Raw genomic sequence first — 19,004 nt, 5'->3', positions numbered from 1 at the left:
ACCTCTTGAGGGACCTCTGCCTCGAAAGGACGATCTAGAGGAGGGTCCTCCACGAAAGGGCTTCTGAATCTTGAAGTCTGCCCAAGGGAAGAAGTCGAAGGGGCTGCAGGACGTCTAGAAGACTGGGCCAGGAGGTCCTGAGTAGCCTTCTCTTGCAATGTGGAGGCCATATCCTTGACTAAGGGTTGGGGAAAAGATGGCTAGAAAGCGGAGCGAACAACAATTCTGCCTTCTGAGTAGGAGAGACCGACTTCGCCGTGAAGTTGCAGTAAATGGCTCTCTTCTTTAAAAGCCCCGCACAGAAATGGGCAGCCAGTTCTTCGAGCCATCCCTAACCGCCTTGTCCATACAGGATAGGACACTAAACAAATCTCCCAGGCTAATGGAGTCAGGGCTACGAGCCTGCAAGTCCAAGACTCCCAGGCACCAGTCCAAAAAGTTAAAACTTCTAAAGACCTGAAAAGGCCTATCAGATGGTGATCAATCTCAGATAAAGACCAGGACACCTTCGCTGAAGAAAGGAGAGACCTTCTGGGAGCGTCCACAAGGCTGGCAAAATCCCCCTTGGGAAGAGGAAGGAACTCTCCAACCAACCTCCTCTCCTGTCTCATACCAAATTCCTGCTTTTCCACTCAATCTTGATGGAGGCCAAGGGCGAAAGAAGTCTTGCACTGAGCCTTCCTGGAGTCCATCCACTCTTGAACCTTGTTAAAGGCCCTTCAGAGAGAGAGACGTAGCCATCTTCACAAAACCAGAAGACTTTTGTGACTTAGACGAGGTTAGCTGCGAGGGGGAGGGCGAGGAGCAGAGGGTTGAAACTTGTCCCCAAACAAGTCTTTCAGCAGCCTAGTTAAGACTTGTAGTCTGCAGAAGCTGAAGAAGAAGAGGACTGATCCTCAACTGCAGGATCCAGAAAGCGCAAGAAAGCTCTCCTTCTTCCACAGGAGCAACGGAAGGGGCAGGAGAAGAACCGGGAGGACGAAGTCCTTGCAGACCAACATGCAAAAGGGACTTCTGCTTGGAAGAAGTCCGAGAGAGTCGCGAAAGTCACGAGCAGAAGAGTCAAATGAGAGTCTCGACGAAGCGCCCTGACGAGAATCCCGACGAGCTTCTTGACGAACGATCCGACGAGAGTCCTGGTGAGAGCGAGCAGCGAGGAGGCGTCATGCCTCGCAGCAAGAAAGGCGTCGTGCCGCAGCAAGGGAGGCGCCTTGACGAACTGCAAGGGAGGCGTCCTGACGAGCAGCCAGGAGGCGTCATGACGAGCAGCAAGGAGGCGTCATGTCGAGCAGCAAGGGAGGCGTCCTGCCGAGCAGCATGAGAAGCGCCACGCTTAGCAGCATGAGAAGCGCCACGCTTAGCAGCATGAGAAGCGCCATGACGAAACAAGAGGGTCGTCGTAACGAGGCGTCAAGCCTGGCAGCATGAAGCGATCAGAAAGCGGGAAATTGCGATCCCTGCCAAGACCAGTAAAACGCTGAGCAACAGGACTTCTAGCGGGGGCGAGAGGCATGAGACGACGACTAACGAGGAGAAGGAGAAGGGGAAGGTTTAGACCTCTTGATCGGCAGCCAGGAATCCTTCCGACGACGACACGCATCGGTCTCCTTCTGGGCCATTAAAGAAGCCAATTGCTCCTGCATGCCTAGGAGCAGCTTACGAGTAGGGAGAAGATTCTTCCTCAGGAGAAGGACTGATCCTATGAGAAGAAGAGGGGCGAGGGACGCCTTCTTCCTTCTCACAGGAAGCAACAGCCTTCTTTCTGGAGCGGCGGAGCGCTCAAAAGCGTCATCGTCCGATGACGCCCTGGTCCTCTTCTGCGGTGGGATGGCGTCAAAATCCTCCGGAGAAGAGCGAAGAGCGTCACGAGAAAAGGGCGTGAAGCGTCCCCTTCTTTGAAGCTTCTCTTCAAAGGGCGAGAATCCCGAGATTTCCATTCCCGACGCGGGAGGAGGAATCGGGAAGAGAAGCAATCGCCAGGATTCGTGCCCGTGCACGATCCTTGGCAGCCTGGGAAGCGTCATCAGGACATGCCGAAGGACGCCAGATCGGTGGGGGTCCGCGTAACCCCTCTTGCGGCTTTCGACTTGCCCACTCTCCTGAGTCCTGGGAGTCCGACAGAGGTCTAGACCTAGAGGCGTTATACGGGCGATCTGACGCCCCCTCCACAACACTAGGGGACGGACACTATCACTGCACTTCACAGCACTTTGAAGAGCGAGCATATTAGCTTCCAAGGTACGAATGGAAGACATAATAATCGCCAGGGCATCACCATCCGCAGACACAACCCCAGGGTTAGGGGGCAACACCACAGGGTTAGGAAGAGCTACGTCTACAGGAGGGTTAACAGGTGAAAACACACTACCCTGACTCCTACCACTTCTGGAGGAAGACCTCCTGAGCCTATCTCGCTCTAGCTTTCTCACATAAGAATCATAAGTCCTCCAACTAGCATCAGACAAAGATTCACACTCCTTGCATCGGTCATTCAACAAACAAACATGTCCTCTACAACCCGAGCATACAGTGTGAGGATCTACCGAAATTTTTGGTAGCCTCACCTTACAGTCTTGCACACGGCAAACTCGATAACTAGAAGAACTAGATTCAGACATCTTACTCCCAGGAAAAAACAAAGCCAAATCCAAAACAATCCACAATAGCGTATGCCTAGCCACAAGTCCAAGTCAAAACCAAAAATCAAACAAATACTCAAGTGACAACCAAGTTTTATCCGAAATCCAAGACGGAGGTACTGGAAAACAAGTGTTGACAGTACCGCGACAGAGAAAATCTGAATAGAAAATGGGAATGGTTCCTGATACCGCCTCCCAGTGGCGGGAATGGGTACTAACCACCTGATCTCCCACTGCGTGTGTCGTAAGTTTTGAAATTCTGTCGGACTAACAGAGAATACAGCTATATATATATCTGACAGGTAAGTCTCATGAACAAACCATTACTTCTAACTAGCCAGGCTGTATATTTTGGATGGTTTGACAGAAAAGAGTTCCATTAACTTTAGTCTAAGATAAATTAATCAAATAAAATGGTAGAAGCTGGCAGCCTTGCAAAACCCATGAGCAGAACCAACAATCGGCACCAACTCCTCTCATTCTTTGCTCATCTGTTTAAGGAGAAACATGAAGACAGTGGGGTTGGGAGCAGAAAAATCACATTGTAAGTATAAGCAATGGGTTTACCTAAATTTTTTACTTTATTTTATTTTATTCCTTCATATCAAAACCCATAACTTACTATTAGTCTAAATCCCTATTTATATGAGAAAGATCTTGTTGCTAGAATTACAGTACAGTACTGGGTTGCCTAGAAGTGATCTGTTGGTCCACTCAAAATTCTTCTAGGACTGACCAAAAATTCAGATTCCTCAACCTTCCTAGGCAAGATGTTTATCGCCATGAGACGGAACCAAGATGCCAGGGGAGCCAGAACCCATGTAAACACTTGAGGGGCCGTGGTTAATCCGAAACATAGAGCTCGAATGTGGAAGTGCGCATCCTGCAAATCTATTGAGACCATATAGTTTCCCTGGCAAATCATGGCAAGGATGGAACAATTTATCTCCATTTAAAACTTCATCTTTAGCACAAAGTTGTTCAGTATGCTTACATCCAGTACCGGTCTCCATCCTCCTCTAGTTTTGGGGACTGCAAACAGTCGATTGTAGAGCCCCTCTGAGCTCGGATCTATGACTACTTCTATTGCCTTCTTCTTGAGGCGGGAGTGTACTTCCTCTGGGAGAGCTGCAAACCTCCTGGAGCTTACGGAGTAGGCACTCAAGCTGATGGGTGCTTCCTGACTAAGGGAGGTTGATCTGTGAACAGGACTGAGCAGCCACACCTGAGAACCTCCACTACCCATTGTTCTGCCCTTTCTCCTTCCAAATCTCCCAAAAGAGGAGCCTGGCACCTACTGGGGCACAGAGGACACTGGGACCATTTCTTGGCTGACAACTTGGAAGAAGACTTCTTGATCGAGCAAGGGGTGAAATGCATGTTCACGCACCCTCTTGGTTGAGCCCTTCGCTTGTTCCCACAAAAGGGAAAGGGCTGCAAAGGAAAGGATGTCTTGGAGCTAAAAGGAGGAAGCTCCTTAGGACGCCTTGAGGAATGTACCAAAAGATCTTGCATCGACTTCTTCTGCAAAGCCGAAGCAATATTATTCACCACTGATTGTGGGAACATAGCAGTGATACCTTCTGTTCAACAGCCTTGTAGGGGGATAACTGAAACAAGCCTTCTCTTTCTCCCTTTTGTCAGAAAGCCAAGTCTCAACCTCGTTCAGTGCTTTCCTTGCAGAGGCGGAGAGTACCATCTTAGGTAACTTAGTAGATTCACTAGAAAGACCACTCATCGGAAAGGCTGACTCAGGCGAAGGTGGAGCAGCTGGAAAGAAAAAAGGATGGAAAACTGCGAAGATACTGCATCAGCGCAGCATAAGCAGAAGGAGTGGAATCCTCTTCTGGTTCTTTATCCACTTCCTCCTCAACCAAAGAGACCGGGAACAATGGCAACTCTTTTGGAGGTTTCCCAGATGAGGGAGACTTCTTTAAAAACCCCAAAATGTCATCCAGACTCCATTGAATGGGAGCGAGAGAAGGACCCAAACATGACGAAGTCATAGCCTGCTGCAGAAAAGAAGGCGCTGTTGCCCAAGGAGCTGGTGTCGAATGCCTAGGAGTGTCAGGGTAACTAGAAGGCGCTACACAATGAAGACTTTGCAAGCGAGTGGGTGCTAAAAGGTGCTTGGATGCTGCTGGCTGCTTGGCAGTCACTGGGTGCTCTGGGGTTACTGGTAGCTCGGACGCCGATAGGCACTCGGGAGCTGCTGCACTAACTGGCGCCACTGGGCACTTACGCCTAGGAGAGTTGGGAGACAGAGCAAGAGAAAAAAAGCTCTGTTGTAGCAACTGGCGCCACTAGACGCTTGTGTCTATGAACTTCGGGGGAAGGAGATAAGTGCTCAAACACTGCTGCAATAACTGGCACTGCTGGGAGCTTGCGTCAGCGAACACCAGGTTGATCGGGGAAAAACGCTCAGGGCTATCCCAAAAATTGCAAGAAGGGAGAGACTTCTTCACCTTTTTGCATGGTACCTGAGGGAAGGGATGCACCTACACTGCAGACCTTTTCAGCGGTCTTGACAAGTCACTCAAGCGCCATTGGCGCTTTTTTTCAGGGCTGGAAGCCTCTGAGCTAGAAGAAAGACGGTGAGCCTGTGAAAGAGCACCTTCCAATGGCTGTCATGCACTGTCGACACCTGGGACTTTGCAACAGGTGCAACTGAGGGGCCGACTACCCATGGGTAGACCCCACCGACCTCCCTTAGGCCTCCGGTATGGCTTCTCCCAGGTTTAGGGGAGTATGCTAGGGACTTCTGCCTAGGAGAATTGGCAGGAAGGGCAGCCAGCTCCTCCACTAACACTTAACTCTCATCACGCACTTTATGTTCCATCAAGGAAAGTGTGTGATGGCCCTAACTGGGCCACTATGTTCACTAATACCTTGAATTTACGATCGAATTTAGACTCCAGACTGGCAATGGCATTGGGGTCGGGAGGAAGAGACCTGGGTAAAGGATCAGATGGTAACACTGAAGAGGAGGGGATGGGAGACAAGCATTTAAAGAAATAATAGAACTTCCGAAAAAGACCTGGCAGGTTCCTAGCTACAGCCTTGTCATGTTAAATAGTCGCATTTTCCCTTCCTATCCCTCTCAAGCTTTGATAGATGAGAACTCAAGATTTTCCATTGTTTTGGATCCGAACCTTCACATCTGATACATGTATTTTCTACTGAACACATCTGGCCCCTGCAAGATGTGCACAAAGTGTGAGAATCATACCTAGCAGAGGTTAATCTCATATTACAGCCTTTATTGCAATACTGAGTAGAAGTCGTACTAGTGTCTGACATTGTCCAAAACATGTCAATGACTAAAGTAGAAAGTCACAATCCAGTAGTCAAAATCGTGAAATTTCACGGTTTAATGTTAAAAACCTATCTATTTGCTGAAAAGCTACAGAATGCAAAGAACACTTTACCAATTAAGATACAACTAAAAAACAGCAAGTATTGAGTTCCAAATCCAGCTGCTGCTCACAACCTGTGTTGGAAGCCGACATAAACAAACTGAAGCCTTTTGCTTACTTTCTTCCCAAAATTGGGTGGGGATAGACACCTACACCAAAACAAAAGAATCGTTACCGCGAGTTTCAAATTTTAGCTGCCGATACTAGAAATGTTATCTATGTGATTACTTGGTAAGTCACTTATATAAAACTGTTGTTTTACGTACTGCATGCAGTTACATATTTCATGCATTATTGTCATATTATTATCGTGTGTATTCTAATTTATAAACATAGCATTCAGGTAACATTTGCATTCTGATAGTGCTTACGTTCTTCAAATCATCAGCCGATTACATTTTACCAACATCATCACAGTAATTAGTTGTTGAATGAAATGCATTAAGGAGATTCGTTTTTTTTCTAAATTATCAAAGCTGGGCTTAAAAATGCAACTTACTTCATTCATAAATGAAGTACAGTAAATTAAATAAAGTAAAGGCGTGATTTCGCCAGTATCGGATGTTGCTTTTGCCTCTTCCAAAACATTTTGTGACCTGCACATTATTTGTTTCTTCAGCCACAGTTATAAGCGTAAATTTAGTGGCATACTTTCTTAACACTTTCCTCTCCATTGCATGAACTCTGAATAAAGATTTATCTTATTTTTATTTACGAAAGTCACCACTGAAAATTAGCATATTTTTAACAAGTCAACAACTGTAGCGCAACCCTCAATAAACGTGTTAGTTACGGTAACTGACAACAGCAAAGAGTTGTTTCTTGATTCAATTGTTTATGTCAGAACTAGCTGTTGTTTATGCCAGTCTTGCACACAGTAGTAGGTGGTGGTTAATTATAAGAAACACTGATCAATTCCTTGACAAGTCACAATGTTGGTAAGCCTGATTTAATTCCTGAAGATTTGCACTTAACCAAACAAACTTTGGCTTCTAAGACTATTTATTAGTTAAAAGCTAACTTGGATATAATATGCACTATCAATGGTATCTACTGAAACTGAGATAGGCATAGAAAGTCTAGCATAGTGTAATATACTGATAATACATCTCACACTACACACGATGTACAGTATACAGACAGTCCCGGTTAACGATGGGCTCGGTTAATGGCGATCCAGTTTTATGGGGCTTGTCTAGCGACGAAAATCAGCAATTTTCAGCGCCGAAAATTGCCGATTTCTGCTTATCAGCGCCAATAATTGGGTATTGGCGCTGATACATACCTAACAGAGGCGCTGATAACCGAAAATCGGCGCTTTTCAGCACCGATAACCCCCGAAAATTGCCAAAAAGCGCCACAAATCGCCGATTTTCGGTTAGCAGCGATTTTTATTATCATCACACCCTCAGAAACGGAACCCCGCCGATAACCGGGGACTGCCTGTATGATAAAATCATGTTTTAGTACAGAATTTTAATAGTCGCATGAAACATGAGATCAGAAGATACACGAGTATACAGTATACATACACGCATATTACAGTTCTTTTGTATCCTGCATATTTAAACACTGTATTTTTAAACCCTGAGCTAAACACAGCTCAATACCCTTTAATGATGGAGGATGAGAGATTCCTAGATTTTCTTGGGTAAAGAAGGAAATCTGCAATTGGGTCACCGGCATCTCGTAAGAAGAGACATTGAGTCTCAGACACCAGCTTCGGAAAATCACCCCTTAGCCTGGAATACGCGGGTAGGAAATTGACGCCTGCATCTTGTACTAGCCTTTTGCAGCGCATCTTGAAAACCTTTACGCTCTGTCTGAAGCCTGTCAGGGAAAGAGCAGACAACCCTTTGGTATCTCTTAACCCTTTGGTATCTCTTAACGTGAGGTTGTCTGAGCAGACACGGTGGCAAACAAGTCCAATGTCGGCCTGCCCATAGTTTCGCAGATTCTGACGGACTAGGGGATCTAAGGTCCACTCGGTGGGAAGAACCTGCTTTCAACGGCTCAGTTTGTCCGCTAGAATATTTAGTTTGAACTGAAAAAATCGAGTGACTAGACTTATTCAACTTTGATCTGTCCACAGTAGAAAGTCTCTAGCTGTCTCGCAGGGAGAAGATAAGTGAGTGCCACCTCGCTTTCATATGTATGTTAGGGCTGTGGTATTGTCTGAATGGACTACCACAGTCTTGTTGTGAACTCGGGTTGAGAAGCACTGAAGCCCTAAGTGAACTGTTTTCAGCTCTCCGACCTTGATGTAAAGGTTCTGTTCTTCCGGCGGTCACGTCCCGGAAACTTCCTGGTTCCCCAAGAGGACTCCCCAACCTTGAATCAAAGAGTCTGAATAGAAGTGTAGGTCTGGGCTCTGAGGATGAAGGGTTTTCCTTCTGAAAGTCTAAGTTCGGACCGCCACTACTGCCAGTCCGACTTAAGCTCCAGGTTTATGGGAAACGTGTAGGTGTCTGCCTGTGTTTCCCTGTCCCAATTGGCCTTGAGGTAGAATTGCCAAACTCTCATATGAAGTTTGCCTAACTTGACAAACGTCTTGATGGAGGACAGAGTCCCCAGTAGGTTCATCCACTGATGGGCCAAGCAAGATGAAAGGGATAGAAACTTTTGGACTGCCTGAAGGCAGCTGGTGATTCTCTTGGCAGACAGAAAAGCCTGAAAAGTCCAAGAGCTGAGACTCATCCCCATATATAAAAACTCTTGCGACAGGGCCAACTGGGGCTTCTGAAGGTAGGTTATAATTCCCAATTCCCGAGAGAGATGTTCAAGTTCTTCATGCACTTTTCCCTCGAAGGGGATTGAAAAGGCAAGTCATCCAGATATAGAATGACATTTATGCCTATAAAAGAAAGTCATTTGTTAGATGAGCGAGGACTTGAGTGGATACTCAGGTGCCATAGTGAGACCAAAGAAAGGAGCCTGAAATTGGAAGATTTTAGTTGGCACCGGGCACTCCAAGCGGAGACAGGCATTTAGACACTAATGTGAGATGCCTGAAAGAGAGAGTGTCCTGGAAGATGAAACTTAGATACTTCCTCAAGTCTGGATGGATGGGGAAGTAGAAGTATGTTTCCTGCATATCCAAGGTTACCATCCAATAGCCCTAGTGAATGGATGAAAGGACTGACTGGTTCGTCTCCATCTGATCTTCATCTTTGGACGAAGAGACTGAGGGCGCTTATGTTACGGACTGGTCTCCAAACCCCAAAGATTTGGGGACCACAAACAGATGGAAGTAGAAGCCTTCTGAGTTGATGTCCTCGACTCCTTCTATGGCTCTCTTTCAAAGGAGAGAGGAAACTTTCTTCAAAAGGGCCAAATGTTTTCCCGAGCCTCTTGAGAAGGCCGTCAAAACGATGGGAGAACGGACTAAAGGGGGCTCTCCAAGAACTGAATGGAGCAGTCCTCCCTCAGAACTTTGACAATCTACTGCTCTGTCCCTCTGATGCTCTACTTGTCCCAAAGCTCGAGAAGTGTGGCTTTCACTTATGCACGGGAAACTTCTTCCTCATTTCTGGGCAAGGACTTGAGCTCCTCTTGATAGAAATGGCTGCGAAGCAGACATTGGAGCGGGTCCTAGACTGTGACTTGGGGTTACTCCCACGAAAGGGATGTAGCTGGAGAGGAGAGACCATCTTAGGAACAAACGTGGACAAATCCTTGGGGTGTTTGGAAGGATGTGCCAGAAGTTGACTTCTATTGGAGGTCTGACTTCTGGCCCTGAGTGACTCCTTTAGTGGAAAGGGAGCACCATAAATTTCTTTTCTTCAATACCCCCAAAGAGAAAAGAGCTGCAAGTTCAAGAGAGCCATCCTCGATGGTCTTGTCTGCTCTGCACAAGAAAGGGCTCCTAGCCACTCCGAGCTCAAGTCTCCAACTAAAACATGCCAATGTTAATCTTCTTGGCTAGCACGCTCACCATCCAGACCAAGAAACTGAAAGCTTCAAGCAACTCCAAGAAGTCTTTGACAAAGAGGTCAAGTTCTGCTGACAAAAAACATAATTTTTGCCAACGAAAACGCCGAAAGAAGGAGCTCCCTGGTGGCATAGGAAAGAAAAATCCTACAGATTAAGTGCAAGGGAGGAAAGACGAAGGATGCCTTACCTTGCCCCCTCTTAGTAGACAACCAAACTTCAATCTTGAGTGCCTTCCTAGAAGACAAGGAAAGCACCATTGTGGGGAGCCTAGGTCTGTCATCTGGAAGGCTCCTCATAAGGAAGGTCGAGGCAGGCGAGACCTAGGATAGCTAGAGCCAAAAAAAGGGTAGGAGAGCTCGCCCTCAAATACTGAAGGAGAGCTACATAGACTAGGAGACCCATGGTCAGAAAATGGGCACTTGGTGCTCTGAGCAGGAGGTGATACTGAAGAGTTGGCTCTGGGAGCTCGGGAACTGACGCCTGGAGCTTGGGAGCTGGTGCCGGGTGCTCAGAAGTAGGCACCAGGCACTTGGCAACTGGCGCTGAGAACTCAGGAGCTGGCGCCAGGTGCTTGAAAACTGACAGCAGGTGCCCAGGAGCTGCTGTCGGACACTCATTAGGAGATTGGCGCTTGAATGAAGACAACAGGCGCCTGAGAGGGATTGCTGAGCACTTGGGAGCCAAATACTGGTGCCCAACAGAAGTACGCTCAGGAGAAAAATACCCCAGCCGTCCCATGCGCTGCTGGAAGGTTGAGGACTGCGCCCAGCTCCTTAAACTGCTGACTTGGCAGTGGAGAAGAGCTGTCAGCATCGCCTGCGTGCCTCGTCATTGGATGAGACGAATCTAGAAAGCGCTTGCAGCACTTCCAAGTCTGGGCTGGAGCCTAGAGAGTCAGACAACAACTGGTGCACATCCAAGACGCCTTTCCAGCGGCCGTCTGTTGTACGTGCAACAGGTTCAACTGAGGGGGCAGCAACCCATGGGCAAAACCCACCAGCCTCCCTCGGGCTTCCAGCATGTCTTCTCCCAGGTTCAGGGGAGCAGGACAGAGACCTTCGTCTAGGAGAACTGGCAGGCCGAGAAGCCGCCGCCTCCACTTGCAAACACTGTATACCTGGGAATGTGCAACAGGTTCGAGTGAGGGGGCAGCAACTCGTGGGCCAACCCCATCGGCCTCCACTGGACTTTCAGTATGTCCTCTCCCAGGTTTAGGGGAGTATGACAGTGACCTTGGTCTAGGGAGAACTGAAGAGGCGTGTAGCCACCTCCACTTCACTGTATTCACTACTAGGTTGAAATTTTGTTAAATTTAGACTCAAAAATGGCAAATGCAAGGGTCGGAAGCAAGGAAGCCAGGCGCAGGAGTAGGTGGATTAAAAGTAGGAGGGCTAGTAGCAGGAGAAAAAGTGGGAAGGGGGGGAAGAAGGCGTAGCAGGGTTATCTTCTAACCTAGGCTTAGCTAAGAGAAGCACGTTTATCAGCGCTAGAGCTTGCATTCTTCTTCCTATCACTAACTTCTATAGGTGAAATTTAAGTATCTTCCACCTGTGCTCACTTGGCGCTGGGCGCTTGAGAATGGGCACTGAGGACTTGGCAGCTGGTGCCGGGCACTTAAGAGCAGGTGCCAAGCACTCGAAAGTTGGTGCCAGGCGCTCAGGCAATCATTACATTCAGCACCAGTCCTTCCTTACTACATTATTGCACCCTACACTTACTACAAAATATATGTCTCCTTACTACACGTCATATGAAGATTTGGTCAATCGGTTTTGCAACTTTAGCTACTGTAGCGAAAACTAGATGAACTTGAATCAGACAGAATAACAACAAACACTGGAAAACTGATCCTGAAAGCTATCAAAGCTTGAAGGCTACTCAAAATAAGCAATAACACTTCACCAAAATCCAGCCATACAACCAAAAATCAGTAAACAAATGCTGCAACAAACCCCTGATGTCGCTCAAGAGCCGTCAGAAACTGAATGAGCTTTTCTGCTAAGTTGTTTCCAGTACTCCTGTTAGTGGGTGGGGCTTGTCACCTACGCTAAACTATCAAAGTGCTACCGTGATTTTTTAAATAAAGGCTGCCACGTAGGTTGAAACTATATCTATGTAATTACCTGTTAAGTTACTTATATGAAGTATAAAAATATGAAACTAAAACGCCAAGAAATTCACAACACTATCAAAACTAGTGTGTGGATACGTATGTACATACTACTGTACAATTTTTTTTGGCTTTGCTTGATTTACTGCACTGTTTTTATTACAAGTTTAGCTGATTCTAAATATGATTAACACATACAAAAGCACACAAGAGAATATTTTATCACTGTTGATTACATTTATAATTTGGTATTTTTTTCAATGCATACTTAAATATTTAGGTACAGAACTTAACTCTACTTGTGAATTCCTACAGTTTCCCTTAGCTACTGCAAAAAGGAAATGGGGTGGCTTGAATCCTGTATAAGAGAAAATGGCTGTGCCTGAATATAGGGGTAAGTTGATTAGTTTCCACATGCATCTGTAAGCCATATATTTCTAAGGGTGCTAATATTGTATGATGACTTTGAAATTATATTAAAGTGTTTTAGGATTATAGTTTAAGGTACTGTATTTATATTAAAGTGTTTCAGGATTATAGTTAAAGGTACTGTATATTTGGTGTAGGTTGATAGTTTAAGGTATATTTGGTCTGAACTATTAAAATAGGCAGTTATAAGCATTTTAGTTTAAGGTATATTTGGTGTTTGAATTATTAAAATAGGCAGTTATCGCGGATATCAGCTTATCTCGGGTAGTTGTGGTCCCTAACACCCCCGCGAGTACTGGGGTCGACTGTATATTAGGCCACGGTAAAGTAATGGATTTGTGTTTAAGCAATTACAACAACATGTATATGAGAACGAAACATAATCAAAACCTATTTCACAGATGAAAGCTTTTAATAATAGTATTTTGTACTTAGTACGGTATATTCTAATGTCATTTTCTTAATCTTTATGTCAAAGCATCATCAAACTTCTGAGAACTTCAAGGTTAAGCAAAAATGAATAGGGATTGTATGACTATAAAGTATTACATCAATTTATCACCAAACATCCACTGCTATATAAGGATTATTACACAATTATAATAACAGGCATCAATACCATAGTAAAGAGTGGCAGGTGACTATGGTGGGTCTTTGCATATTACTTTATTGATTTTAATCTGGCATTCATTACAGTTATTATGATAAGTTTACATATGGTTTTGAACAAAAAAATATGAATCTAAAAATATAAATATTTAGCTTTTAATAATAAATTTCAAAAATAGAACAACTTACATTAAATCCAAGTACTTTATAGCCATCAAGAAATTTAAGTTGATTAAGCAAGTTAGCCCTCTGGCAGCATGCAGGTGGGGATGAATGTAACCGGAGAACTAAGTCATCATAATTCCTTTGTTGCTCACTTCTTATCCAAGATGCCTGGTAGGTGCGTTCTATTGCTTTTGCAACCTTTGTGAAAGAAAAGAGAAATTAAAAACTTAACTGAGTTATAAAATCATTTCTTCACTGAAAATCTTTCAAAAAACAAATTCAATACAATGCAGAAAGAATACTGAACAACCAAATTCATCTTCAGATATAAACACTGCCTTGAATAAAGTGGTATAACTAACACATGAAAAGATGACTTGGACTTTGCCAATAGAAGAAACAAACCCTTTCCGGTTCAGTGTGCCTTGCACAACATGCAATGGACAGTAATAAGGATCTTTGCATCATTGCTGTGGTCCCAGCAAAATTCCTTTCCAACTTTGAATTCTCATCTATTATTTAATTTCTTTCCAGTTTTCACCTTCATATAAAATAATTGTTTCGGCCAGTACTATGGAAGTCGGGAAACATAACTAAGTTTTCTTTTATAATTCTGGATGTCATCCAACCCAGGGCCACCCTCTGCCATCACATACCCCCACATAATAATTTACAATGGATGTACCTTGGTCCAAGTTTCAGGACAGTACATGATATCCCTAGGGTCAGGAATAGCCTTCTCAACCCTCTCTTTTATTACTAAAACAATGATTTTTATGGTAAAATCAATCTTTTAGGTACTTACCATCTATGACTTGCTTTATCTGCAAAAACTTGGCACAGGTTCGAAAAGTGTTAAAACTGAAACAATCATTGTCATTCTTCTCTTAATCTCTCAAGCTTCTCTTAATCTCTCAAGATTATCATAAAAATCGTTATTTTTGAGTTGGAACTTACCCTCTACCATTTGCTGACTTGCCTGACGAATATGATCCCAAAGAAAGTACTTATCAGATGAGGATCTTCATCAGGTGAGGTCCACTGCTGTGGGAGGTGGAACATGGGCCCTGAATATAGCCATTGGTTGAGACTGTGTAATGCATAATGGCAAGTTAGGACTCTGTGACTCAGGCCTGCAGAGCTGATGGGAGCTAAAACCACAGCTAAACATGATCCCCTAAGAGTTACACCTACCTAAGTGAATTGCTGTCACCTCACTCCCAAAACAACACCACTTTGCAAGAAAAGGTGGTTCTTAATCAGCTCTGGGTAGCTTTCCCCAATAAAGAGCAATAGCTCTGCAGCATAAGTCCAACACTACTTAATCTAATGAACTTTCTTAGCCCTTACCTAAGAGAAACAAAGCAAATACAACTATGCATAGCACTGTAATCAAACAAAAGTAGGGTAGGATTTTACCATGTACAAACTCCAATAAATACAGTTCCCCACTTACTCAGGATGGGAGTCAATAGCGAGAACCTGTACTTGTTCATAACACTATAGGTGCTAGTGTTTAGCAGTTTTCCTACTGGATCTCAACAGTCCTGAAGTAGTTAGAAGTGAACACAGAGCTACACCTCCACTGCACTGCCAAAACTAGACAGTCTGGCAAAAGGCACTGATGAAAACTTATGGATGTACTCACTGCTCTATCATCATGTGGTTTCACCTTCAACAGGGAACAATCTTCTGGACACATTACTTGGTGTGCTTTCAGGATTAAGGACTTGATACAGAAAACAATGGCATTCTAGACATAGGAATCTCAGGATTATTGACAGTGCAAAATAGGTTCCTACATTTTTCCCTTTATAGTTTAAGATGGGACATATAAATCCTTAGAACCCTGACGGCAAAAAAGTAGCTCCTCTTCCTCAGGCATTAGAGTTTCTAGAGAGGGAGAAAAGAAAACTCTTGGAAAAGCTTTAGCCTTGACATCATTCTTAGCACAAAAAGGTTGCCAAAAAAGATAGCTCTACTCCACTACATGCAAATCCTACAAACGATAACGCTTGTACCGTAATTCACTTACTCTTTTGGCCGAAGCCAAGGCCACCAGAAAGAGTTTCTAAGAAAGAGCCTTGAGAGAAACCTCTCTAAGGGATTCCAAAGGAGGGCCCCTAAGGTGTCTTAAGACAATGTCTAGGTTCCATAAAAGTGGTTTTAGCAGAAACTTCAGCATTCCAGCTGAAAAAAGCAAGTAGCTTCGCCTAAGTCAATCTCTTTTGAAATACCCAATCCAGAATGCCTTAATACATGGGACAGCAAGGATTTATAGCCTGGATGGAAGAAACATACAAACCTTTGGCATCTCTCAAGAAATGCAGTAACTTTGTTATATTGTTAATGTTGGTGCAGAGACAGGAAATACCATCAGACTTGCTCCATAATCTATAAAGCTCCCAATGTACTGATCAAGAAATAGAGGGCTTTCCCCTTACCATCAGGAAAGAGTCCTTAGACAACTTAGAAAAGTCTCTAGAGCTGAGGAGCTTGTCAATGGTTTCCATGCAGTTAGTCGAAGCATTTCAATATTTCCATGAAGCTTCCCTGTCCCGCCTGACAAAGAAGATTTATCCATTGGGAACCAATGGCGCCTTGGCCACCAAGGCGCAATTAGAATCATGGTGATGTTCCCAGTAGCAGGTCTAACAGCAGCACTCACTACATATCGCAATCAGTTACCTGGTTCAGACGAACCACTAGATTAACTGTGGGACAATGGGGTCAAACACAAAGACATGCACCTACCATAAAAACACAAAGATTTAGACCTACCAAACTTGTCCTTATGCAACCATAATCTAACTCAGTCCACAGAGGACCGAACAGGAAAGGAGGAGACAAGAGGTCACAGTCCTTGAACATCCTGGGATGTTATCCTCGTCTAGAAACCCTGGGACTACCAAGCCTGTCAACATGGGGTGCTAAGATGACAGGCAAGGCTGTGTCTGTGGAGCAGCCAAAGGAACGAGGGGACACAGTCCCTGCCAATGCATTAGACACATTCGATGCAAAGCACTCAAACTGTTATACAAAAATTCAATTCTAAATTTAACCAAATCCATATTTGAATGCAATTAAATCCAACCTACTACCCTGACCTGACATTTTGGATGTAGAAGGATCTATATCCACTACAGAAGAATCTATAGACCTATCTCTATCTTCTTGACTGGTGTTAATTCTACAGAGGACCTACATTCCAGACATCTGTTCTTTTTACTCCCTTTCTAAGTCTATCCTTCTCTCTTCTAATTCAGCATTTCATCATCTTCTCTATCTCTTCCAAACACTAATCGTTGTAATGATCGCAATGGTTGACTGAATCACAATTCACCCCTCTATGATCAGTGAGTAATTCATGAGTATCGTACTTTAATTAATCCAATCTGGTTTTACAACCACTTACCTTACAAAATCTAACAGCTTTCCATAGGAAAAATTGAGAAGAATCCGCATTGCCAAATACAAACCAAAATCTTGACAATCCAACTGGTTAACCAAGAAAAGCAAACCCAAATTTCAAAGAGCTTGTCTACACAACCAGCCGTTTTCATCGACAAGAGAAAAATGACAACCAAAGCAGTTGCTGTCTTCCCCCACCCTCCAAAGAGTGGGGGTTAACTATCAGTGTTCATTAGTGACTGTTTAAATTTTAATGCGTGTCGAACCTGCACCAAGTAGCTGCTGATAAAGGAAATGATACAGGGTAAGTTTCACTTCAAAAATAATTTTTTACAGTACAGGGTACACTCATAAAGTAACAGTATTAATACTGTACTGAAATTAAGATTGTCTTTATAGGTTGTAAAAGATGTATGAGTATTCTGTAGCAGTCTACATTCAATGAATTTTTCTTAGTTTTCATGTAAAATATTTGTATAGATTACCAGAGCTGAATATTTGCTTAACCCAGAAAGCAACTGATTTGAGATCAGCTCTCTAACTGGAATGACTTCAACATATAAGAAAAGTACTATTCCAGAATCAATCATTTTATCAACTCAATCAATGACGTAGGATCAGTCAGCATCCACTGCTAGTTACAGGGCCAGTATTTCTGACTAGAACCTACTTGGTTGGCTAACACTATCAAGAAGTTCTTTCATGGTAAAAGGTAAAATAGTAATAAAGATAAAAAATATCCATCTGTTAGGGCACCAGTGAGTTACACAGAAGCTGGAAGAAGTTGTATAAACATCAACTAGGTGTTAATTCATTTTGTTTGTCTGCTCCTGAACTTCATGTACTAACACGTTAAGAGTGAAGTCCTCCCTTACGACTGAGGAAAAGAACCTTGTACAAAACAAGACTTTAATAAGCTAGATGATAAGTGAATTCTTGGAGAAAGGAGCTAACACGCACGTGATGGCACAAGTCTGCAGACTAAGTGGCATGAGATTACACTTCTTTAGTTCTTAGGAAATGCCTGGATGAAATGTTAGGTACAGCGATTAAGTCTAAGGAAAAGGAAAATGCTACTGGTCACTTAGTTTTACTAAGTGACATAAAGAGCAAAGCACAGTTTTTGCACTTGAAGGCTGGAGAAAAAGTGCCTGGTGATGGCAGGCTAGTGACAGTATTCCCCCTCTCACCCCTATAACCACCAGTTAACTGATTTGTTAATAAGTTTAATGACTGTCTCCAGCTTGCACCAAAGATACTCCTATATCAATATACCGAATTTTTAAAGTAATTTGTGTTTTTCCTAACATACAAACCTGAAGGTCTTTACAAAGGATTTACCTTGCAGATGCAAGCTGGAACACCCGTTTTAACTTTCAGACAAGAACGTTAACTACTGATGGTAGGGGGAAGCCCAGACCACTCATCAGTCTGCACTCCACTTGCCTTTCGGCTCAGGTATCAGAATGAGGGGTGGCTGAGATGGGCTGTAAATGTAAAGACCTTCAGGTTTGTATGTTAGGAAAGATACAAATTACTTTAAAAATTTTGTATTTGTTCCTATGCAACAACAAACCTTCAGTCTTTACATAGGAGACTTACCCATTGAAAGGTGGAGTCAGTGAATCTCTGAACTGACTAGTTGGTTCTACCCACCTGGGAATACCTTCCTGGTCTGGAAGCGCTGAGGAAGGAATCCCACACCTCTAGCTTGTTGGACATATGAGATGTTGCAACTGCTAGACTTCTGGGCTTACAGTAATGACTTGCATCATTAATTTGAAAAAAGGCTTGGAAGAACCCATGAGTTCTGGAGACAATAAAGCTTGCTAATTAGACCAATGGATTTGTTTTACTGCCTATCCCTCTCTCCCATTGTCTAAAGAGGTTGGGGGGGGGGTACATGCATCCAAATGATCTACCACAATATGACGAACAGGATGCCCTCATCATGTAGTCACCTGCAAACTTGTCCATCCAACATGTCATGGCTCACTACCTGTCTCTGTTTTAAGAGAGACAAGTAAAAGAGAGAAGGGAGGAGACCAGTCATTCACACACCTCTCCCACTTACCAAACACCTTAGACAAGATGCATAAGAGCATGTCTTCGTATTATCTTCAGCAGTCCCGAAGATAATACGAGGTAAATGTGGTCTGGCGCGATCATATACCTGCCCATATTATCTGCTGAACCAACAGGTTCTTCTGGAATGCAAGGGACGGGACAATGTCCCTAACTTCGTGACTGCTCACCTGGACCGAACTCCTGTCTACCTCGTCAGACAGAGCA

General features: G+C 44.0%; 1 protein-coding gene across 2 annotated transcripts in view; it reads right to left on the bottom strand.

Annotated features, from left to right (window-relative positions):
* Gapvd1 (GTPase activating protein and VPS9 domains 1) overlaps positions 1–19,004 on the bottom strand; it is a 168,871-nt gene that overhangs the window by 129,176 nt on the left and 20,691 nt on the right. For both annotated transcript variants that reach the window (XM_067102135.1, XM_067102136.1), the window contains exon 4: positions 13,326–13,499. In XM_067102135.1, coding sequence (XP_066958236.1) covers positions 13,326–13,499 — 174 coding nt within the window. The remainder of the gene's footprint in view (positions 1–13,325; positions 13,500–19,004) is intronic.

This window comes from Macrobrachium rosenbergii, chromosome 59 (assembly GCF_040412425.1).
Source record: "Macrobrachium rosenbergii isolate ZJJX-2024 chromosome 59, ASM4041242v1, whole genome shotgun sequence".
Lineage (NCBI taxonomy): Eukaryota > Metazoa > Arthropoda > Malacostraca > Decapoda > Palaemonidae > Macrobrachium > Macrobrachium rosenbergii.
Note: the sequence above shows the minus strand (reverse complement) of the source record. Positions and strands in the feature narration are given on the sequence as shown.